The 24,253-nt window shown below is 40.4% G+C and overlaps 2 protein-coding genes across 2 annotated transcripts; both read right to left on the bottom strand.

Annotated features, from left to right (window-relative positions):
* Positions 1-46: 46 nt before the first annotated feature.
* On the bottom strand, positions 47-8,172 carry ywhae1 (tyrosine 3-monooxygenase/tryptophan 5-monooxygenase activation protein, epsilon polypeptide 1). Its single transcript, XM_077565978.1, has 6 exons — positions 7,927-8,172; positions 6,145-6,344; positions 5,589-5,695; positions 5,213-5,419; positions 4,917-5,053; positions 47-1,123 (listed from the first exon to the last, which is right to left on the bottom strand). The coding sequence occupies exons 1-6, from the start codon at positions 7,988-7,990 to the stop codon at positions 1,068-1,070; spliced, it is 771 nt and encodes a 256-aa protein (XP_077422104.1). The 5' UTR covers positions 7,991-8,172; the 3' UTR covers positions 47-1,067.
* Positions 8,173-9,654: 1,482 nt separating this feature from the next.
* Positions 9,655-20,396, bottom strand: crk (v-crk avian sarcoma virus CT10 oncogene homolog). The gene is made up of 3 exons (XM_077566319.1): positions 19,853-20,396; positions 17,729-18,324; positions 9,655-14,109 (listed from the first exon to the last, which is right to left on the bottom strand). Exons 1-3 carry the CDS (start codon positions 20,070-20,072, stop codon positions 13,972-13,974), a joined length of 954 nt encoding a protein of 317 aa, XP_077422445.1. The 5' UTR covers positions 20,073-20,396; the 3' UTR covers positions 9,655-13,971.
* Between the last annotated feature and the right edge of the window lie 3,857 nt (positions 20,397-24,253).

The raw sequence follows: 24,253 nt of genomic DNA, 5'->3' as shown, positions 1-24,253 counted from the left end.
TCATTTCTAAAATGCCATTCTGACAAGAACAAAACAGAATGCTCTCTTTAATTTAGATTGTTTAATGTTAATTCCATGCCGTGTTTCAGTAAGAACAATACAGATTTCCTGTCTGTGGCTCCAGCCAGATATCCAGTAGTACAAATCAACTCCAAGTTACACATGATGCAGCAAAACAAGAAGAGAAGCAAAATAACTTGCAGTGAAATACGCTCTCAACCAAAAGGAGCTTTAGTACAAAGTTGGGGAAAGCTGCAGAAAAGAATACTAGCTAGCAAAAACAATCATCTTTTTTTGGACTCTATTAATGAGCGGGGCCAAACTAATACTTGCCCTTAATTCAAACAGCAAGCGATAAATGCAACCTTCAGGCATATGTGCATTCTTACAGTATTGAGCACAAAGTAAAGTCCAACATAAAACAGAAGAGGGGGAAAAAAAGACTACGGTGTAAAAGCACTTCTTTGCCCCACTTGGATATCGCAAACATTGCCAACGTCCTCTGAAATACCAACATAAAAAAAAGACACTTGCAGCTCTCCAAAGTGCCCATTAAAAAGTTAACATTGATTCACTAAAAACAAAGATAAAATAGCTCCCATTAACTAATAGTCAACATTTTCAGTAATAAAAGTTAATTTCTGTAATTACATTAAGAAAGATTCTCAATACATCCAGCAACTGATAAAAATATTGAGGAAAAGCAAAAAGAAACAAACAAAGAAAACAAAGATAACATTTCAAAACCGCTTGTACCAGGAAGAAAATAACAAAACAAAAAAACAAAACCCAGGGGCTTTTCTTTGTCTCTCTAACATTGTATTTCCTGACTGAATGAAGTGGTAGTGGTGTATGGGCTAATATATAATAAAATTAAAAAAAGAAAAGAAAAGATAACCAAAATGATCAACTTCAGGCCCTGTTGGGTCCTGGAGTAGCAGAGGGTGGAGAGAAGAGTGGGAAGGGAAAGGAGGAAGAGGGAAGACAAACCAGGAAGTGAAGGAGTGTGATGAGTGGGTTGAGTTTTGGGGGTCACAAGTTGTTGGCTGATAGTGGCAAAGCTTTCTTTAAGTCTGTGCTTCATCCTCCACGTCTTGCAGTGTTTCTGTGGTCTGTTCTTCTCCTGCAACAGCAGACACAATAGTACTGTCAGTGACAAACAACTTTACACCACTAACAAACAATGTTGCATCCACCTTTACAACCAAGTGGACTCGCCAAAGTCAAGCAGTTCAAACGCTTGAATGGTTCCACTAAGATTTCCAGGTAAAATACACCAAGTGTTTTTATGGGGTACACACATCCAATAATACAGCTAAATTTGACCATATGACTTCTTTTTGCGTCAAGCCAGCAAAGGCTTTTCAGAATTATTCAGTGGACTGACCAGGCAAAAGCCGGAACTTTTTGGAATGTGTGTACGGTCCATTACATTGGATGTCAAACTAACAGCATTTGATAAACACTCCAACAAAGTGATTACTTTGTCATGGTCTGGGGCTGTTTTTCTACTCCCGGACACGGACGACTTGCTGTGAAAGGAACAATAACAATTCTTGTCTACCAGAAAACCAAAACACCAGCAAATCGACATCGGAATAGGCCTAACAAGCCCGCTGTGCAATCCAAATTAGATGCTGTGGTATGACTGTAAACTGGCAGTTGGGTGGCACAATCAGTAAATATGTTCAGGGCCAGATATGTTGGGATTGAGTGAACAAGTCCAAATGATGGACTTGGACTCCCCCCCAAACCCCTTCAGACCCGTAGATGGTCCCAGTGGAAATGACATGAAATTCCCATGCCTAAGCCAATAAAATGAATAATTTGGATGATGTCAACACTTCGGGTTCATGATTGGATCTTGACTAACCAATCACAATCGCAATTTTCATGATGTTCATGTTAAAAATGTTGCATATAAGCTTGGTAAGTTTACAACACATTACAGTCATATTATCCTCATGTCCACTATAACAACTAAAAACATGAGATAACACAAAAAAGAAAAATATTTTTTGCCCAACAGAAAAAATACAGTTCTGAAGGGGTTAATTAATGGAGAAAATTTTATATTTGCTTAGGTTGTCTTTGTGATATTATTTTTTTTTTTGATTAACTGAAACATTAGCATGCTTGAATACACAACAAGTTAGAAGAAAAACAAAATGAGAAAGGTGAAAATACTTTTTTTTACGGCTCTCTATGTGCCCTGTGACTGACTGGCAATAAGTTGAGGATGTAGTCAGCGTTTGCAGTATGGAAAATGGATGGCTGGAAATTTTGTTGTGAAATCTGAAAAACTCGGGTGTCACAGGTAGGTCGGGTGGATTGTGTGCGACTTTGTAATTTCGTCCGTAATTTCATCCAAATGACTTTTTTCTTTTTCTCCTGAAAATATCTACAAAGGTGAAATGTGGTGTGTGTTTCACTCACAAGTGATCCAGTGTGCCAACAATAATAATAATAATAATAATAAGACAGACATGAAGTAGTGCACCGAGTGAGTGTTCCTTCCTAAAATCTAGTGAGTAACATGCAGGTATGACTACTGTAGGTGCGAGTGTGATTGGAAATGACAACAGCCACACACACATCCAGCATGGCTAAGGTGGGCAACACTTACAAAGAGAGTTAACATGGCAAATGAACACTTAAATTTCTCCTTTAGGACTCTACAAAAAGAGGGGGATTGAGAAAGACAAGATGGTGAGGCACTGCCAAGTCATAAACAGAGGAAAGAAAGAATGGACTATCTGCCACGGAGGAGGCGGGACTTGCGACTTCCGGGTTTTCACCCATCAACTTTATTTCTGTTTCCGGTTTGCAACGTGTGGGCCACATCCAAATACTTGCGCGTTCCCGTCGACGGGTGCGAGCGAGGCTGCGAGTGTTTAGTGTCTGTCTCAGTGTCCGAAGCATTTCAGATAGCCGTGACGCCACGCCATGAATCGATTATTTTAGATACAGTGGAACCTCGGAGTTTGAACGGGAACTCAACCAAACAATCTGTGTTAAAAAAAAAATGCCTCTGAGCAACCCACCCAAGCAAAGCAAGCTAAGCTGAACATACCTTGAAAACGGGTAACAGAGTAAAGTCGGGCGAAATCGAACAATGCTGACGTTGCGGTAGTACTCCATACTCGCGAGTGCATTTTGATTTTTCCACAACAATTTTCTTCACCATGGGCCCAAAGAAAGACAACAGTGCCAGTGGCAGCAAAGAAAAACATAGTGCTACAAACCACAGTAAAATTAGGAAGGAGATTATCGCGACTACTTCTGTAAATACTGGCACGAGGACCCCCTCCCTTAGCTGTTCAACAACGTTCCTGACGTTAAACAACGCACACAAGCATCGCTTAGTAGTCTAACAATATCCCCAATGTAAAATTCACAAACTCAGCACCAAACTAAAGCTAGCATTAACATAGCATTTATCAACCACTGATGCCAACACTCCACAACAAAAAAAGTAAAGATTTTTTTATGTTTTAAATACGGTACAGGGTGTAAATGTAAAAAAACAAATAAAAATTAAAATTGGAATTTTCTGTTTTTGGAGATTGGGAACAAATTAATTGCGTTTACATTATTTCCTATGGGAATTTTTTTTCCCGGAGGTTGAACAATTCGGACTTTGAACACTTTGCAGGAACGAATTATGTTCAAACTCTGAGGTACCACTGCATATCTTTTTCCCATAAATGCTTACGAAATTTTTAAAGGCTGAATTTTTTTTGTACCTTACTGTTTTCTTGAAATGTACTTTTCATGTGAATTTAAAAGTATTTTCTTACATTTATGAAATACCTGACTTATTTCACTGACAAGTCAGAATCGTTTTAATTTATATTTACAATTATTTTAGTTAGATTATTACAATATTTTCATCTCATCTTTGCTGATGTCAATGTTTGTGCAACACATAAATGATTATAACACGTTACTTTCATGAATAAACAAAATCATTTAGCCAGATACTGCCTCTGCAAAATTTACTTTGGAATGTAACATTTGTGTAGTTTTTAATCATGTCCTTGACAGCCAAAACAACAGTTTAACGCCAGTGAAGTGAGCCTTTCACCTTCATATGTAGTAAAAAATTTGTTGGGGGCCATGCATGCAGGGTCTTACAACGACAATCCAATTCTTGCCTGCCACTGCCCTCCCGAAGAGGTAAGCGATTGTCTTTATTTATGTATTTATTTTTTGTTTGTTTGGCACTACCCCGACTGCCGACGAGAAAAAATGCTAAAATGGCGTTGCCAATGTTGTTCGGACATGTCTTGCTTACCCCTGATTTTCAATTTTTTTGCCTTTAATGCAGGTGTGACATGTATGACAATTTATCTGTAGGGCCTTTTCTGAATGAAGGAAACAGGCTTATAAGCGGGAAGGATATAATAATTGAAAGAATTGAGGTATAGCGAGTGTTGTTGGTTGTGCTCAAGAATTTCCGAGTAGAATTGCAAATCACTAAACACACATAAAAAGATATTAAAATTTACCCCTATTTGTAATATCTTTTTTCCATGATTAAATTTACAGGTATATTACTTTTACTTCATCTTTTATTCCAGCAAAATAGAATACATTCCTAAATTAGAATGTAATGTGCAACGATGGTGTTTCAATTAAGTGAATTTAAGCTATTGACAAAAACTGCAAAAATTTGACTTGGGGCTCAGGGGATATTCCAAGTCGCTCCCATTTTTGGCACAAAATCCTTGTCAATGAATTGCTGGCGTCATACATGTAGGAATGTTTTTCCAGTTGAACATCAATGCTTTAACGTGAGCTCTTTTCACAAGGTGCTAACAAGCAAGCAGGCAGCATGTCCCCCCCCCCTAATCTATCAGCATCAATTTCTGAAAACAGATTGAGGCAAATTATAGTGACAACATGCATCTCACCTTCTCCCTGCATATCTGAAGTCCATAATGTCAGGTTGTCACGTAACAACTGCATGATCAGTGTGGAGTCTTTGTAGCTATCTTCACTCAGCGTGTCCAGTTCTGCAATTGCGTCATCAAACGCAGCCTTTGCCAACCTGAGCAAAAATGCAGAACTTTTGTTATCTCAATTTATGATCTTTGCCCACAAATATGAAACAATTTCTCATTCTAGTCCAATTTGACTTGAATTGATTTCATGCCAATTGATGAACTAGCAAGGCAATATTAAAACACTGGACAGCCACAAGAAAAACCTGCAAGCGCGATCCGGTGAGTTGAGGATCTCGTAGTAGAAGACGGAGAAGTTGAGCGCGAGACCAAGGCGAATGGGGTGCGTGGGTGGCAGCGCTTGCGTGGCAAGATCAGTAGCGGTTTTGTAGGCCACCAAGCTCTGCTCTGCTGCCTCCTTTCTGCCGTTGCCTGTAGCAAACTCTGCCAGGTACCTGTGGTAGTCGCCCTTCCTGAAATCGGACATCAAGAAATGTGTCCGTCATGCTTGTAGTCACACCTATAAGTGATTCCGGAGATTGTGCTACAACAAATTTGATTGACAAAATGTGGACATATAAAACCCCTAAAATGTCATTCTCTTTAACAGTTAAGACCACACACACACACACACGCATTTACATTTTATTGTAGAAGACTTTGGACTCTCCAGCAGCAGCGGAGGGGAGTAGGTGCTTTTCCAATGCCTCCAGAATGTCACCACAGATTGACTTAAGCTCATCTTCAACCTGCCACACAAAGCACAATCATACACAAATGTATCATTTAATCCTCAATTTAGTTGAACCATCAATCAGCCTGTGTTTTTTTTTTGTTTGTCATTCTAAAAATGTCAATGTCTTATTGGTTAAAGTGTAAGTGTTCTAGCAGGATCACCCAATAAAGTATTGCCTGCAATCCAACAGCCCCTCCCCTCTCTATGACACACTCTGGCCTCTCCCTGAGTAATAGGCAGCTCTTATTTCCTTTCATAAAGGCAAGCGAGTGGACAAGTTGCCAGCTATGACTCAGATGTAGTCTGTTCAGTAGCAGCTCGTAGTGTGTATTATTAATAGGAGCTGGTGATCTCACATCAGTACATAACCAGACATTTTGAATTGTGAAGCACGTTTGCAACAACAGGACAAATTAAGAGAGAAGTTTAGGGGCTGTTAATAATGTAAAGTTTTGTTTTTACCGTTTTCCTGTATTCCCGGACCATCTTCAATTTCTCTTCTTCACCCTTGCTCTCATCTCTCTGTTCAATGCTGCTGATTATCCTCCAGGAAGCTCTCCTAGCGCCAATCACATTCTTGTAAGCCACTGATAGTAGGTTCCTCTCCTCCACTGTGAGCTCCACATCCATGCCAGCCACATTCTTCATAAACACCACCATCTCTGTTGACAAGACACAAGCAACACTCATTTCAACACATTTGTTCAGTTGTTGAGAATTCTGTGTCTCATGTCCATGTTTTAATGCCCGAGCCACCCTCTCAGTGTGGATGAGCTCCCCTCAGTTGATTTTCCTCACATGGTTTCTCTGTGCCCCACCATGTCATTTTAGTGCTACTATGTGAGAGAGGACCATTAGAACTAAATATCTACATACTACTATTTCACTACTGGTTGAAAACACATGTGATTATCAATCAATCCCAATAAATAATGTGATTTGGGTCAAGCAGTTATATTTGAAGTAAGACAAAGGTTTGCACAATCATACCACATCACCACCACTACATACTGATGGTTTTGATGTGCCAAAACAGACTTGCATTTCATTAGCCTGTACTAAAGTGAAATTTTACACAAGCCACAACAATTTTAATAACTTACAGAGCCTTTCAAGGAACAGATACAAGTCCAATCTGGTAATAATGCAGCTTCACCATGGTAAAAAAAAAAAAAAAGGGGGGGGGGGGGGTCTATACATTTTACGACTACAAAATTAAATACATGTTGGCATTTCTTCTAATTTAGGGGCAAAAAAAGATTGACTCACTAAACATGTCAGTACGAAGACAACTGCCTGGGCCTACAAAACGGTTCAGTACATCCAAAGTGCCAAACAGTGAGCTAAAAACCTGCATTACCCGAATGACCACACACTAAGCGAAAGTGTGGCGGCAACACCCTCAGTTCAGAATCTGCTACGATATTTCACGTCTCGAAACGTGCTTGCAAAAAAAAAAAACTTGCAACCTGTTGCAGAACAACCGCATGGAGTTGACCACATTCCAGCCAGGTTTCCATGTAGTCAGTCTACAATCAATCAATGTCTCCCACAGCTCCCAAATCCCGTGAGTGAGTCACGGCACATTCATTTAACGTTACTAAGCAACCTATAACTGTCGCACAGGCGGGCGTCTAAAAACAGCCCCTATGAGGCCACTAATGGCATGACGGTCTAACGGGAGTGAACAAGATCAGAAAGAGGAGTCATTTTCGTCAATCGAGCTGAACTGCGCGGCCATGAGAACAGGAGAGGAACAGCCCATCAAGTCAACAGTTGTCCGCCCACTCCCCATACGTTGCACTTCGGGCGGCGGCTAACTTTCTTCAAAACCACAATCTACTTCATGGCAATGATTAATAACACTTTCACAAAGCCACCGTGTGCGTTGAAAAGGAAGGTTGTGGGTAGCGGAGGTACGGTGGTGCAGGGAGGCAACTCCTGACAGCTCACGCTCTACTGATCCGCCATTTTGTTGTAGCCCTTTCGCTAACGCTAGCCTCTGGACAGCACTTGTTTAATCCCCTTTCGATTTTGACAGCTGTTGGCAATGCCGTTCATTAGCAGTAGGCGCGCGCAGTCTATTCCAGTCACATCAACGTATCACTCGCCATGCAGCCAAGATACAATTCATGGTAGCCAAAACGCTACGCGAAGCTCCACTGGCACTCTGTTAACATCGGTTAGCAAGCATAGGAAGGGGGGAACCCAGCGGTGAGCATGTCCCACTCCAAGTGTGCTTACCGTCATATCGCTCGGCCTGTTCAGCGAGTTTTGCCTGGTACACGCATTCCTCTCGCTCTGCCATTGCAAATAGAAACGCTCGTGGGGATCCGTCAAAAGTGACAAAGAGACTTGTATGGGAAGGGGGGGAACTCGATAATGTGTCTGCCTGGTCTGTCAGCGGTTCCTAGAAACCAACTGGGTCTACTCGATGGTGTTCCGCCCAACCGGCAGCACAGAGGGGATGGAGTAAAGATGGCGGCCAGTCTCATCCGGGTAATCGCTCACGCACCTGATTCGTCTGCTCTGTTACGTCGAATACGCATTGTTTGACTTTAAACGAAGATAGTGTGTAATTATGCTTGCGTGTGTTCCCAAATATTATACCCCCAAATATATATATATATATACGCGATCCGTGAAACCTCACATGCCGTCAACGTGCATGGGGATTACATGTAACTGCATATGTCTCCTGATGAATTCTTAAATGGCGTTACTTATCTTGCAGACATCCTTGGACCTTTGGCTACGTTTCTAGCGGGACTTCCTTTTCATTTTAAGTTTGTTGACCTTTGTTTGATTAGGTTAAAAATTCAGAGCGGTCTCTCTTTAAACAAGTGTCCTGACTGGAGTCTCTCAAACATTACATTGATCCAAGCCTGTGGTTCCCATCACAGGATTTTTGGTAGTTATTTGGTGTTTATAAGCAAGGGTGCAACATACTTTTTTTTTGCATGGTTTTCAAATGAGCACCAGAGCTTGAGGAGGTTGTTTGGTGCTCCCTTTTCCCTGACCCACCAACCTCAGAGTTGAACTTAATTTACGATACAGTAATCTTGGCAAGATGATGAATGAATAACACCATATACATTTTCTACAGAATATAATTTTTTCTGTTTTTTTCCCCCTCTTTTACCAAAGTGACCTGGGATTTCACACTTTGAAGCAGTACTTCAAGTGTGAAATCACACCGACAATGTGCTTAAGTACTGCTTCAAGTGTGAAATCTGCTACAATTTATAGCTCTCCTTTAATCAGTGCTGTGCAAAATTCAGAATTCAATTCATTAGATGAATTTGATTTGACTCCCACCCCATAGGATGTTGAGTTGACTATGAATTACAGGAAGTGGAATTGAATTAAATAAAATTCAGAGAAACACATTCTCATCACATATAAGAATGAGACTTAACATCCATTTTTCTTCCAAATGGAAATACAGAGACTAACATTAGGTATAAATTTCCTTAATTAATGTTGGAAAGCTTAGTAATATATATTTATCTCAAAGTAATAAAATGAAACTTTTTTGTAGTAATCATTTAAAATACTTCTCAGGGTAAATTTGATGCATCTAATGGTCAAAAACAGTAGCTCAAATGTTTCGTCATTGAGGCAGCATTGCTCTGTTCTACCAACATAAACAATTTCAATTTTTTTACAATTTTAATGATCTATTTTCATCTGAGTAGGCTTTTAATGTTAACTTTTTTTTTCTTCAAAGTAAGCCACTGTAACCTTATTCCGTTTTAACATAAATACAACTGCGCATAATTAAAGGGAAAAATGTTCTAAAAGACTAAATGTATGATAGTGGAATAAGAAAAATGTTGAGCCACCGCCACATTATGCTGTTTAAACATTTAATTCAGTGAGCCTTTTACATACCACTAGAGGGAGCCTACGCAGCACTATTGGTGCTAGCACCACACTGAGAATCACTGATCAGACAAAAACGAGGGAGACTGTCATGAATTTCACTTTATTTACTAGTATATTAACACATCACATGCTACAGAAAATAAAAGTTAATTACAATTGTCTTAAAAGAATATAGTGTTATAATAAAATTACACAACCGTTATTAACAATCCCCAGTGACATATTGCCACCCCTCACTTTGCATGGAAGGAAACTGTGGCTTTTTGTGTGATCACTAAAAATACTTTAATTTGTGGCTTCATTTTAGTAACTAAGCAACTGCTGCATGCAGCGCCCAGAACACGTTGCAAATTGGCCCGCAAAATCAGTTTCGATGCCATTTTAAGAACGTGTTTTGAATGCCTTAATTGGACACAACATACAATATTAGAAATGAGGTAATGGAGAGTGGTCACATTTTTTTTCTTTTTTAAAAGGAGCCCAAGTATCATTGCAAACTTAGTGTGAAAGCAGTATAAGTGTTTCAGTTCAGTTGTCTCCTTTAATGTCTAAAGAACAGGTACATGATTGTGATCTGTGTGAATATTGTTACAAGTGCCACTTGAAGGTGAATTGGTGTGCGGGACAGAATGTTGGCCGTGATATGAGAAACCTCCATACATTGTGTCTACCTATTCATCGTCAATCCAATCCACGCATGTGTAATGTGGATGAGCAAAGTAATGATTGTCTCAGGCAGAGGGGGGGGGGGGGGGTGAATTGAGAGGAAGGGACTTGAAATGAGACGGCGGTATCACAAATGTTGGTGGCTAGAAATGAAAAGGCTATGTCACTAAAGAAACAAAATGTAAAGAAAAGGCAAAAGATAAGTAATCACAGGTGAAAGACAGGCTAATGCAACTAAAGAATACAATAAGCAAATTGGTGCAAGATGGAAAAAGGACAAAAGCAGATAGCATTTCCTTTTCGCCCTGACATAATTGTGAAGCTCGATTTTACTAAGGTCCGACAACTAACAAGGTGGACAACAGCAATCTGTTGTGGTAGCTACCAAGACACATAAATGATAATTTAGTAAGTGATGAAAATCACACAATGCATCATATACAGTTGAAAGTTGGAAGGAAGTGGAGTTGTTTTCATCTCTCTTCCAACAAATGTCCTGACTGGAGTCTTTTATACATTACATCGATCCTAGCTTGTGGCTGTCATCAGTTTTTTATGTAATTATTTGATGTTATAAGCAAGGGTGCACATCATTTCTTTTGCATTGTTTTCAAATGAGCAAAGGGTGCTCATTTTTCCCCCTGACCCAAATACCGCAGGGATGAACTTAAACTTAATTTATGGTACATCTTGGCAAGGTCTATCGTTAATGTGTATATGTCATTTTAATATAACAGAATATTCATTTTTAAAATTTCCTAATTACAACAGGGCTATGGGGTCTATACAACGTAGGAGGCGGGACTTCCTACTTCCTGGTTTTCACACATCAGCTTTGTTTCCGTTTCCTATTTGCCGCGTCCCAGTTCTTGCGCTTTTGTGCCCCTCGGTTGTGCGTTCCCGTCGCCGAGTGTGTCTGTCTCAGCTGTCCGAAGTGTTTCAGACAGTTGAGGCGCCCTGCGCGCTCCCACCGATGGGCCTGAACGTGCGGTTGGGGGGCGCAGGGGTGGGGGTGTGAGTGTTGGAACGCGGCCAACAGTGACCGGAAACGACGCTGATGTGTGAAACCCGGAAGTCCGTGGCATCTACCCCATAGAAAGGCAGCTTATTAAAAACAATACTATACATTCAATTCATATTTAACAATTGTGTTGCACAGCCAGTTTGCCCACCTCTGACTTGCACTTTGTAACCCTGTGATCAAATAGCTTGCTTAGCACACTTCTCCAGGGCAGTGTCCACTCTTTTTTTGCACTACAGAACACTTTCGCGCGAGGACGTATATTCATGGACTGTTGAAACCGCGGTGCAGCAACATTGAGATAACCATCTTACCGGCGGCCCTCCTGTGACATGTATGGCTACGGTCAACCCCGCAAATGTAGCTTTTAGCGGGGAGTCAGCCTAGTCAAGCTAGCCGCCACAAGGGTTGTTCACCGTGAGGGTCAACTTCAAAATAATAGCAAAACAAGTAATACTGTACATGGATATCTACCAGGGTGTGTTAGGGCCACATATAAATATATATACAGACAGGGGTGTAATATTCAGGAAAACAAAACAAATTAATGAGAAAAAAAATTCTAATATTTGCGACATGTGGCAAATGTGCAAGAAAAAAAATTCAGAGAAAAAAACTTGGATATTTGTACCATTAAAATGTCCACCTTGTGATTTTTGTCCTCTGAAAAAGGCCAATTACTTCAAAGAGTGAATGCTTAATATATGGTTCATCTTTATTTGAAAACCTGACCTAAAAGTATAATTTAACGAGTTCTTCCACCGTAGGCATTTTGCACACTTAGGAATTGTGACATCCGAGTACGCTGTGTGTATTTCTCGCAAGTTTCTGCGTTTTCTCTCTCTCTCTCTCTCTCGCAAATCAGCCACTTTGTCACAAATATTCGAATTTTTTTCTTGTAAATGTGTGAGTTTTTTCTCTGGATATTACAAAAATATATATGTATATGTAGTCCTAATACGCCGTCGTAGATTATCAATGCTTTAACTTGACTTTTATTTTGAAGTTGACCCTCAGAAGCAACCGTTGTAGCAGCTGACTTGACTTCAAATTGAGGCTGGCCTGAACAATTCTTAGTGTCCAAAGCACTGCGACAGACTTGAACTGGAAGGCAATATTCAATTTACAGTCCTCATGCCACTGATCTGTATATATTACTGGCTAGCCAATAGGCCAACATTTTTGATGCCGCCATATTACCACCCCCAAGAAACGCGTTTCGGCATACGATCCTTTATCTTTACAGTATCGAAATTGGAGAACATTTGAGACAGTACTAAGTAGAAACAGAATGATTTATGATGATTCAGTCTTTAAGTAATCTTAAGAACAAGATGCCATTCAACAATAACCAATTGATATTCCAATGGCAAAACACAGAGATTTTGTCAAAAGCTCAGCCCGATTTAACAGACAATGTTGCAGTAAAAAAAAAAAGAAAAGAAAAGTGTAAATGCAAGCAGGACTAATTTGGGACAAGGAAGGATCAATGTATTTGACACAGTAGCATTAAGTGATACAATTAAGGAGTTGTTAAAGATTGATCCATCAATTTTCTACATTACTTGTCCTCAGACTCGCCACGGACGTACTAGAGCCTAACCTAGCTGCAAGACATCCCAGACTGGCCACCATCCATCGCAGTTTTAAAATTCGAGTTAATTGGTGACCGATTTACATATTTTTTATACTTGCTCTTATTCTCACTGGGCAAGAAATCTAATCATTCTGCAACCAAAATAAATAAATCCTTCACATTGTTAAATTGGCTTACTTGACAGATTGAATTCAGCATTCTTAGGTCATTTGGCTACATTTTACCTGAGCCCTTGTAAAACTCAACACTCACTAGGTCAACAGGCAGCTGATGTTAGCTCAGTAAGTCACAAGGTTTACAAAGTTTTTGTGACGATTAATAACTATCCTGCCATTAAGAAAACTGAGCTATGCTCTGTTCATGCTGCTGTCTTAATCCTGTGAATTGAATACTGTAGTAGCTAGAATAGCAGTCAGACCTCTGTCAAGGCAGAACAATGCTAATTTGAATCACATAATTGTTCACCCTGGTGGGCACCCAACTGCTGCTAAAGGCTGCATTTTTGTAAAAAAAGAAAAAGAAAAAGAAAAAAGTTAAAAACATTTCATAGACTAAAGATTTGGGGAAATTCTGAACTTGCAGTGTTTCCAAGAAAGGGTGAGAAGGGGCGGAGGGTGGGGGAGGTGTAATCTCTGGACCCAGAGCTAAATTTACCAGTTTCGTTGGAGCCAGTGACTTCAGAAATGTCTTTACCTTTGAACTTGTTATTTCCACCCATCTTAAATGCAGCCATGAGGATTAAAAATGACACAGTGCTGAGTTTTTATCTACATGCTCAAACACAGGATGAGGAAATGGCCATGTTGTGCGGTGAGTGGTGTCCTGAATAGTGAGTCACTATGGTGAGGATAAAATGTTACAAAATCCTTGGACAAGCCTTTCCAGCCCATCGTCCATTTTGCATTGAGTCAGTCAGAGCAAGAAACGGTGGTGAGGGGCTGTCAGAAATATGCGGTGGGGTCTGTTGGTTGTCTTTGAGCGTGATTGTGAGGAACTTGACTTGGTTGCAGGTAGAGCAGAAGTGAGGTGGTGACCATGACGAGCAAAGGGTAAACAAGGGTGTGAGGCAGGGTCAATCTAACTAATCTAGTGTCAGTTTGCACCCGCCAGTCCGCTCTCAGCTGGGTTCATCCTCGGAGTTGTGCTGGTCCAGCAGTTTGACGTGTGTGAAAGGAAAGTGGCCGCGCTTGCCTTTACATTCGCCTTCCCACTGGCCGTTCACGTTTATTTTAGTCACGTTCACCATGTCGCCCACCTGGAGAGGGAGACAAATTGTGAGCATCAAGATAATGAAATACGGAAAGAACTAGAAATGAGTAGGAATGTTTGATATCGGTACGAGTATTTTTTCTTTGAGTATTCAGTGATACGTCTAGTACTTTTTATATTTAAAAAAACAAAATACTATGACAAAAAATTGTGAAAAAAGACAAAGTTGATGATTCGCCAATATGTCAAACTGCCGCAGTGTAGTGTAGTGTGACCGTAGTGTCAACCACTGCCGAGGACTTATCACTGTGATGTTTTTTTCCTTTAAGCATTGGTGGCTCGATCGACAATAGAGATAGACCGATATGGGTTTTTCAGTGCCGATACCGTTTATTAGTAATCAAGGATCTGTTGCACCACTAATTATCGGCCATATGATTCTTCAAAATGGCCGATGGCGATATTCGTCAAAATGCTGAATATCGGTGCCAATAATTGATCTATCCCTAATCGGCAGGCTCCACGAGTATCTGATATCTTAAAATAAGGCCGATATTGGTACTTGCCCATCCCTAGAAATAAGTGAGAACTGGGTCAAACACTAACAGGAATGGAGAACAGTTTATATAGTCCTCTGAAGGCCTTACTAAATTCAACCAAGAAAAAGTATTTGAATTATTACAGGGGTTCATAATTTGTCCGGTAGTGCATACCACACTCATAGTGAGAGTGAAATTACCAAATTAGGTGTTTCCTGCACTTGCTTCCCCCAAGAGGATATCCTGCAGAGCACACTGCTTCTGCTAAGTGGCTAAGAAGGTGTGGCTGTTTTACCCGACAAACCTCACTGTCCTTGGACCGGTTGTTTAATTCTCTGTTATCTTAACCACTGTTTAACCCCTAACCGCCGGTTAAATTCTTAACTTGCCGTTAACTAAACAGGCGTTAAATATGCATTGTTCAAAACATGGTTAGTCACGCTGTTTGTTAACGACACCGTTTACGTCACTGGTTAGCGCCAATATATCCCACAATTCTTTTTTTTTTGTTTACTTCCGATTCGGCGAAAGGAATGGACTATCAAAACGACCCCTGTCACTCGCAAAATAAAAAGAAGCAGGAAGTTTTCTGCTGACGAAGAAGATACATCAAATGGAGTTGAATGTTGCAAAACAGCACACTGCAATAGAGAAATGATTCAGTTCAACAGAGCATTACTAGAAACTGCACAGTATTGACATTAACTGAATAAAAAGAGTGACTAAGAGACAAAAGTCTGACGCCAAAGACATCCAAGACAAGGAAATGTGAGCTAATAATTAACAGCATATCCATGCTGAGTCACTTCTCTGACCTACTGGAGAAGGCACAACAAGCAACCGTGTATAAGGTAAAGCCAGAAGAATTGAACAAAAGAGGGAGCGGTATCACTAGATTGTCCAACAGGACCAATGTTGGGAAAGTTACTTGGTGAAATGTAGTGAGCTCAGCTCCAAATTACTGTAAATGAAGCTTCGTTCACTCCACTGAAGCAACTTACGAGAAAAATGTACGAAAACTAAGCTGATAAAATGACCTGCTAAATGAAATCACAGCTACCACATTTCAGCGGAGCTTCTTTAAAATAAAATGAGTTTCAATGTTTTGTAATTGTACTATGCACACTACTGAGATATATAACAATAGCTGTTATGCTGGTGTCTCCAGCAATCTCAACTAATCTCTGAGTCATGCTCCAACTTCACAGAGTCTTGAGGAAACTGTCTGGTTCCCCAACCAAAAACTTTTTCCTCCACCCCATGGCCTGCTCAGTAGGAGCACTGCGGCTGCATCCGGACAGTTGGGCAGCTCAGCCACAGTGAGCAAGAGTTGAGCTCAGGTTACTTTGTTGTTTGGACATCACGGTCTCACCTGATACAAAGACAAACTGCTCTAAAGGCACTTACAGTAACACACGCAATACCGCTCTCAATTTGAGGTCAGTTGAGAGTTCAAATAACCTACCCACGGAAAATACACCTTTAACACTTGGCTGCACAAAATCCAGAATTTGACACGTCATTATGTATGACATCGCATGACATGTCAGCTCAATGAGCAGCTAAAGGACTAACTCCCGAAGTTGTTTGCACTTTCTTTATGGCGGTAAAGTCATAAGTACAGTAAATTGAATTTAAAAAAATGAAATGAAAAACACTGTACGGTACTAATTGCGCGTGCCATCTTGTGCGGTGTGATTATGTATTCCTATGCCTCGCAGCAACTTCGACTTCTTCCGTCAAACCGTTTAGTTAGCTCTGCCCCGACTGACTGTGGGTTGAGTGTTTGTAATTTTCGACACCCCATATATAACATAACGTCATAAGACGGTGCATCATTAAATCTATTTATTTTATTTTTTTTAAATTGTGAAACCATTTTGTAAAAACCGTGTGTGCGGAATCAAATGTTTATAGGCTAACTCAATAGGAAATCCAGTCAACAGGCCCGCGCCAAGGAGGGAAACAGTTGTTTGTACTAGGGGTGTGAATTGCGTAGTACCTGGCGATTCGATTCGTATCACGATTCATAGGTCACGATTCGATTCGATTAATCACGATACAAATCTATAAATTGATTATTGTGTTGTTATTTTTTTAACTCAAATTTGGAAAATACTTATCAGTAAACATGTACACTGTAAAATTTGTATGACAATGTATTTATTTATCTGAAAATTCAGGCATATAACTGAGCCACTGCATTTGGCAAACAGGTTGCAGTCTGTTTCATGTTTGAACAGCACTGAAATAAAATATTATGGCTTAATGTTCCATTAATATAACATTCTTCCATGCTTAGTGTGTGAATCCTAACCCTAAGTAAGACATTTTGTTGAATATTCCCATAAAAAATAGAATTTTAAAATCGATTTGGCCGCATATCGAATCGATTCAAAAATTGCGCGCTATAATATCGCGATATATTGCCGAATTGCCGATATATTGCCCAGAAAACAGGTGAGCCATGATTAGTCGTTACCTACTTCCTCAGCACAGGTGATGTCATCTCTAGTCGACTTGACAGCAAGTGAAAATTTTGTTTTTAAAGATATTAATTGTACATGAAAAATAACAAAGTTATCATAGTCATTCTGGGTAAAATATGAACTTTTCAATGCTGAAAATGGCTCAGAGAGTCAAGCATCTTTTTAATACAATCGGGATCTTCAAAATGAGGTGACTCGGACTCGGGTCCAAGAAAGTGATGGGGACATCCCTAAAAAAGTGCTTACCAATATCAACTAATATGAATTACTTATATCGTGAAACAACTTTTCAGCTATATCACCCGGCAGCCCCACCTGTGTCAATAATCTGCCTACCGTTTCGTTACTGCACTGCAGTAGCACTTCAAACGCCAAGTCTTAAAAATAAGTTACCGGTCCTGTGGAATTGTACTTATTAAAATAAAATACTTTGTTGACCAGAATAGTCAACATAGTCTAAAATATTTTTTTGTTTTATTTTATTAAAAAAGATAAACCTGTAAAACTGCGGTGTTGAATGTGATGCAGTCGAAATTTTTGGTGTACCTAACTTTCGTGCTGGTGCATCCACGAAAGAAAAAAAAAAAGGCGCACCAGTGTAAAAGAGCCCTGTTAAATGAGCACACGTTCATGTTACCTCTAAAGCCAGGGCGGTCTTGTCATATGCATTAGGCACCCTCTTCTGTATGGCCCTGGCAAAGACAGGTCCATTCTGGAGGTTTGGGAGGGGGGTAGGTTGGGCATACTGGCTGGGATCTCCCATTAGTGGTGCACCGGGCTGGGCCGCAGATCCGTCAGAGTTCCCTAGCATCCCCATTCCTCCTGACGGGCACGCAGCAGGCACACCGGGAGCAGCCGCCGAACTCGGAGACGTCGGACGGTACTTCTCCACATACGGCACCGGGATCATCCCTGCTCGACCTTCAGAGTTCTGAGCGTTCCACCACTGCTCTTCGGGCTTCTCAAGAACGCGGAGGATATCACCCTTCCGAAATGGGAGATCCTCATCGTCGTTGCCAAGGAAATCGAAAAGCGCTCGGACGTACTCATCCTCCAGGCGAGGTGGAGGGGCACCACCGGGGCCAATGCTGATAAAAGACGTGTGTTTGGACTTGTTGATGGGTTCTATTAGGGTGGTGGTGTCCAAGTAGTGGATTTTGTAGAACTCCAGCAAAGCAGGGAGTGCGTCAAACTCCTGGTCACCAATACGGAATCTTGGATACGACAAACTTGCTGGAATGGAAGATAGGAAAAATGGTACACTTGTTATGATCCAACTTTCTAAACTAAAAAAAGAAAGCATCTTCCAGTCAGTATGAGTGGAGCCAGTAGTACAAACAGGCTCATTTGATAAGTCACGAGGCAACAGACCACAATCAGTCCACGTTAGCATTTAGCTCAAAACCTAATCTAGCGTTATATGCTTCTTATAGTTGAAACAACAGTGTTCAAACTACAGCTCAGCCTTCTTTCGGCAGCCATGGCATATCCAATAAATCGTTTGCCAGCATTCTACTACTTCTTTCAAACACTGGTGGCAAGGCAGGGGATCAGAAGAAGAAAGTCATTCTCAACTTTCACATCGTTGTGATTGTTTACTCCACTTTCTGCACAGTGTCAAGATCATCTTGGTACAGATTGCTCTTGTTTTGGTTGTGAATGTGGAGATGGGGTTCTGTTGCTGCTCCGTTTCAGTCGCAAACTGGCCACACTAAACTGAAAAATCTTTACTTTTGCTTCATATTTTGTTTTTTTGTTATACACAATTTACCGATTGTGTGTGTAAATATATTTATATGTATCTACCCATCTATCTATTAGGAGTGTGCATCTCTCCAATAGACAATTCTATAAGAATCTCAATACTTCACATGGAGTACACTACTATTCTATGGTTGTTTATTTTAAAGTGGAACGATTCAGTGGTGCTACGATTTGATTTAACATGGTACGGCTCAGTTTGAGAGGGTATGAGGCATTAAGAATGAGATTCTTGTTGACATTTTACAATGCAAAATAATTTGTCAGTACATTACGGTAAACGTGGCATATCTTTCAAAGATATACAGTATCTCTCCAATAAATTACTTTTTGATATAATGTATTTTAAAGTGGAACAATTTGATGCACCTACACCGATTCATATTGTTTTTTTTGTTACACCCCGAATAACCTATATACGTGTATATAATATACATGTCTCATGAATTTATTTATATGTACTTATATTGCTTTACGTACACTGATGTGGTTTATTATACAACATATCTTTCAAAGATATACAGTAAATCTTCAATAAATTACTTTTTTATATAATGTATTTTAAAGTGGAACAATTTGATGCACCTACACCGATTCATATTGTTTTTGGTTACACCCCGAATAACCTATATACGTGTATATAATATACATGTCTAATGTATTCATTTATATGTACTTATATTGCTTTCCGTACACTGATGTGGTTTATTATACATCTATTGTTTAGTGTTAGTAACAAATCAAAAGTAAAAATAAGTAAATAGTGGCCCTTGCATTTTTTCTCTCTGAAAGCAGCCCGTGGAAGAAAGTTTGAACACTTTTAGTTATAAAAAACAAAAACCGACAGTGTGGTTTGAATGAATATAATAGCAGAGCCGATTATATTTAAAACGGTGAATTGATACGAATGTGCATCTCCAGTGGTGCAAGTCATGCAAGCGAGCTGCCTTCCTTATAAAACCGGGTGCCCAGGTGGGGATATAACATCATATTGTCTTACCTGGACCGGATTGTCGGTTATTGCTGATGCTGTTGATGATATAATGCGAGACCTTGGAGTTCTCCGACACCGAGAGCACGTAGTCGCCGGGGCTGGTGATGGAGTCCCGCACCAGGAACACGCCGTGCCTCTGCCCCTGCAACAGCGACACAGCCTCCTGCCTGCTCAAGCGACCCCAGTACCAACTGGAGCGGTCCTCCGCGTCAAAATTGCCGGCCATGATAAGCACTCCGAAGCCGAGGCGTCGTTGGGCCTTCCCTGCTCTCCCTCCCGCGATCCACACGCAAAGCCTTCAACTCATACAAAACTTTAGCGCCTCGAGCACGTTTAGTAAACACACGACATCCGCAGCTGGCCCTTTGCGCATCAATTTGCTGCCACAAAACCTCAGGCGCGAAAACAAAATGATTCTTGGTGCCTTAACGATACCACTCTTATCCAACTGTTAGAAATAGCATAAGTTTAAGGGCCAGAAATTCACAAATACTATAACGGCCGATGACAACTAAGTTCAAAAACTGAAATGGCGGATACGGGAAAACAAAAAAAAGGGGGGACCCGCTACCGGATGTGACGTTTTCATTTCAATCTGCTTACTGCTGCATCAGTGGCAAGATAACGTTAAATAAACCGCAACATAATTTACCTTGTATTTTTAAAAAAAATAATAATAGTAATATTTTTTGGGTGGTCATATGATCTGACCATAATAGACGACATGCTTGATTGCCAATCAGCTTTTAATCAGAATAGCAGATTACTCTCTACAGCTTGGTTGAATTTAACATGAAAGTGATTAGTTAACCGGTTACAAAATTGATTTTAATTTACGTTTTTTTCTTCCCTGGGACACATGAAGCGCTCAATTGCAATTATTACATTTTACCACGAGATGTCAGCCCAAGACAAAAAAAAAGAGAGAGAGAGGGCGAGGGAGAGCCCGTAACATTCGTTTTTCATCGTTCAACGTGATGGATGTACTGTATAATAAATTTAAAAAAAGTGGTCAATTTTTTTAATTATTCTTTACTATACTTGCTGATTTAAATGAACTATCCTGCTTTATAACTGTTTATTAAGGACCTATGCGGTGTGTGGTTGGTGTTAGAGAATGTATACATTCACTGTAGAGTTTACATGGTTTCTCTGGGCTTTGCTTGCATTCCAGTTTGGAAAACTGAAGACTCCATATATCATCCAACTGTGTGAATGTGAGTGTGAATGGTTGTCAACTTGTCTGTACAGTATATGCGACATAAGCCATATGAAAGACTAACAAGACATTGTCTGTTTTCCCGCCATCTTATTTATTGTTAAGATCCACTGAGTAACAATTTATCAATAATAATACATGGCATCATTTCCAGTAGTTCTCGAATGTGGCACAAAAATCAAAGATCAGTATGAGCAGTGGAAAGATAAAAGCTGTATAGATACTCTAGCAGAGGCCAGTGGTAGATTGTGAAAATACACAAACAAAAGTGCAAAGGAAATTAATGTTGCTTTTACACAATTCATTAGGTTCTGGTACATTCTAATTGGGTCCAAGCACTACACCAAGGTCCATACCACTGTAAAATAGACCCACACGGTACAAAAAAATATTGTTAATTTATGACAGTGTACATCAAAACTGAGCATGATTATTATGATAGAGGTCATATTTTTTAATAAAGCTCTTACAAAGGATCTCGTTAGATTGTGCACCTTAAGTGCATCGTGACACCCCCCCATTCCATAAATCCTTCACATACCTTCTATGTACATCTGAGGTAAACATCACAGTCATTTCATCACTTCCAATAATAAACTAGTCTAGTCATTTTGTCTGTGGTGATGAACGCGGTTAGGTTATAACTGCTGTGTCATGAGCCACCTTGGTGAAACGAGTAAACAAAATGCAGCATGGGAGAGAGAAAAAATCACCAAATGGTAGAAACACGGTTGACTGACTGGCCAACGTAGAAACGCTTATCTAATCTTGAGACCATTTTGGGTGGCGGCGGTTTACTCCTGGACTGTGCCCATTCCAAAATAAACGACAGGTGGGGATCGCTTGCTACAGAGAGGCCATTTGACTTCCTGAGCACTGCTGTGGAGCCCTTGCACAAGGCACTGGACCCCGATTTTCTCAAGACAGTTGAGCACTTCAACATCTCTGAATGTGGACCACACAAGTAAATTAAAAGCAGGTTTTTAACTGACATGCTCGCAAACACAAGAGGTCCATATTTGATTGACAGTCGCATAAAGGCAAAACTCTACTCAACTGTCTCACCCGCATCTTCAAAACAATAATAAACCTGAGGATAAGAGTCTCTTGCGTCGATTAATTGGCAATTAATTGATATGACCTTTGGAATTTGATGAATCGCATGGCAACACGCAGTGACCAGTTTCCAGTGTGCCCATATTTGGAAGTGCTGACGTAATACTGCTAAATGCAATGTGAAACGGGCTTAACACACCAGTTGTTGATCTGCAGTAGGCCTCTATGCACATTTTCACAAATGTTTATCATAATTATGACATGTCCCTGTTTAAAGTTGCAATACGGAACTTTTTTTCCCCAAAAATAACTTTACAAGCTTTTTATCTCTTTTACTGCCAAGTAAAATGACGTTTAGTAAAAACCTACGGAGGGCCGCCAAGGACGTTAAAAGACGTTCTCCAATTTTTAAAATTTTTTTTGGGGGTTAACGGGTGGAGGAAAGCCTTGGCCAGCTGTGGTGAAAGTTTCAAGCAGATCTAGTTAGCCTAATGACTATTTTTGGCCCCTAGATGGCAGCGATGACTCTCTTTTGACAAGATTGGGTAGGCGTCAGTAGAAGACGTGAGGCGGAGCTAGAGGGGACAATGGCTGGGGATGGGAAGCGAAAATGGCGACCGGTTGCAAGCAGCTCCCGCTTGAGCATTTTTTTCAAAGACGAAAAGCATCAACCAGTGCTAAACAGCACATTGATGACGACGATGATCATCATCGATGATGATGATGGTGACTCCCGAGGTTGGAAGCGTTGACGCGGCAGTAGAAGACGTGAGGCGGAGCTAGATGGCTGAGGAAGCGAACAATGGCGACCGGTTGCAAGCAGCTCATCGACCAATGCTAAAGAGCACAGTGATGACGACGATGATGATGATGGTGGCTCCGAGGTTGACGCCGAAGTTGGAAGCGTTGACGCCGAAGTTGGAAGCATTGATGCGGCAGCTATGACCACGTCATAAAGCCTCACCGGCTAGCGATGCTAACACCGGAAAACGCGGAGCACAAACGAGCACTTCTGCACAGGCGGACGTTCAATCGGACGATGAAGAGTACCCCGAGTCCAATGCATATTCATCGGAGCAGTGGGTACAGTCTGCTACTTGCTATTCCCCGGGAAAAAAGGCCGTCAAGAAAGTGTAACGTTTGCACGCGAAAGGGGCAATCGCAGTGAAACGAATCTGTTGTGCAAATCCTGCTCCGTCTCCTTGCACGCAGGGGAGTGTTACAAAAAGAAAAACTATTTGAAACATCCACATAATTGTAAATAGTACCACAGTTGTACACATTTGTAAATAGTTTGCGAAATTGTTTTGTCAAATTGTTACACTGTTGAATGGAAATAAACGTATTTTGCAACCAAAAAAACACTTTTTCATTGTTGCTGATAGCGTTTTACAGAAGTAAAGCACTATTTAGGTGTTTGTGGCATCATTCATGGACAAAAAGAAGTGTACAATTCACTAGAGTGCATGAAATAACATCGTTTCACAAAAAGCTTGTTTTCTCCGTTTTTTGTTTCAAAACAGAGCATTTCGGTGAAACTAACCATTTTCTATTGTTGATTACTGAAAAACGGAATAAGGTAGAAACAAACTTTTGAGAGTTCAATCTTTCATTTGGTAGTACGTGTGTTTCCATAGTCCAAACACAACATTTTCTGTGGACCTTGAAAGATCAGTCAAAATGCTTAAATAAGATCAGTCAAAATGCTTAAATCGGCTGGCACTGGCGACATCCCGTTTCTGAAAACGTCTGGCAGTCAAAGAGTTATTTGACCATTTATGAGTGAAATGCCTTCTAATTAGTGGATTAACACCTTAGCTTTTCACAATGGGTACTCCTGCAAGCCTCTGGTCAATAGTTTTCAGACTGGGTTCGGGTTAGAATTTCCCGCGCCCTGTCTGCGGATGTGACGTGATGTGCAGGTGTGTATGTGAAGAAAGGTATATGTAGTTTCATTTTTCGTCAGCAGGTGGCAGTAGCGATTCGAAATGGATTATTCTACGTTCAGTAGCTTTTAAAGGGCTCACTGTGAACACATTTTGACAGGAAATGGTTGTATGCCTCTCATGTTAAAGGGAAGAATCTTTGCAGTTAGATTCAAGTATAGTACATCACTGAAATTGTACAACTTT

This window comes from Vanacampus margaritifer, chromosome 5 (assembly GCF_051991255.1).
Source record: "Vanacampus margaritifer isolate UIUO_Vmar chromosome 5, RoL_Vmar_1.0, whole genome shotgun sequence".
Taxonomy (NCBI): Eukaryota; Metazoa; Chordata; class Actinopteri; order Syngnathiformes; family Syngnathidae; genus Vanacampus; species Vanacampus margaritifer.
The sequence above is the reverse complement of the archived record's forward strand: the minus strand, read 5'-3'. Positions and strand labels throughout refer to the sequence as shown.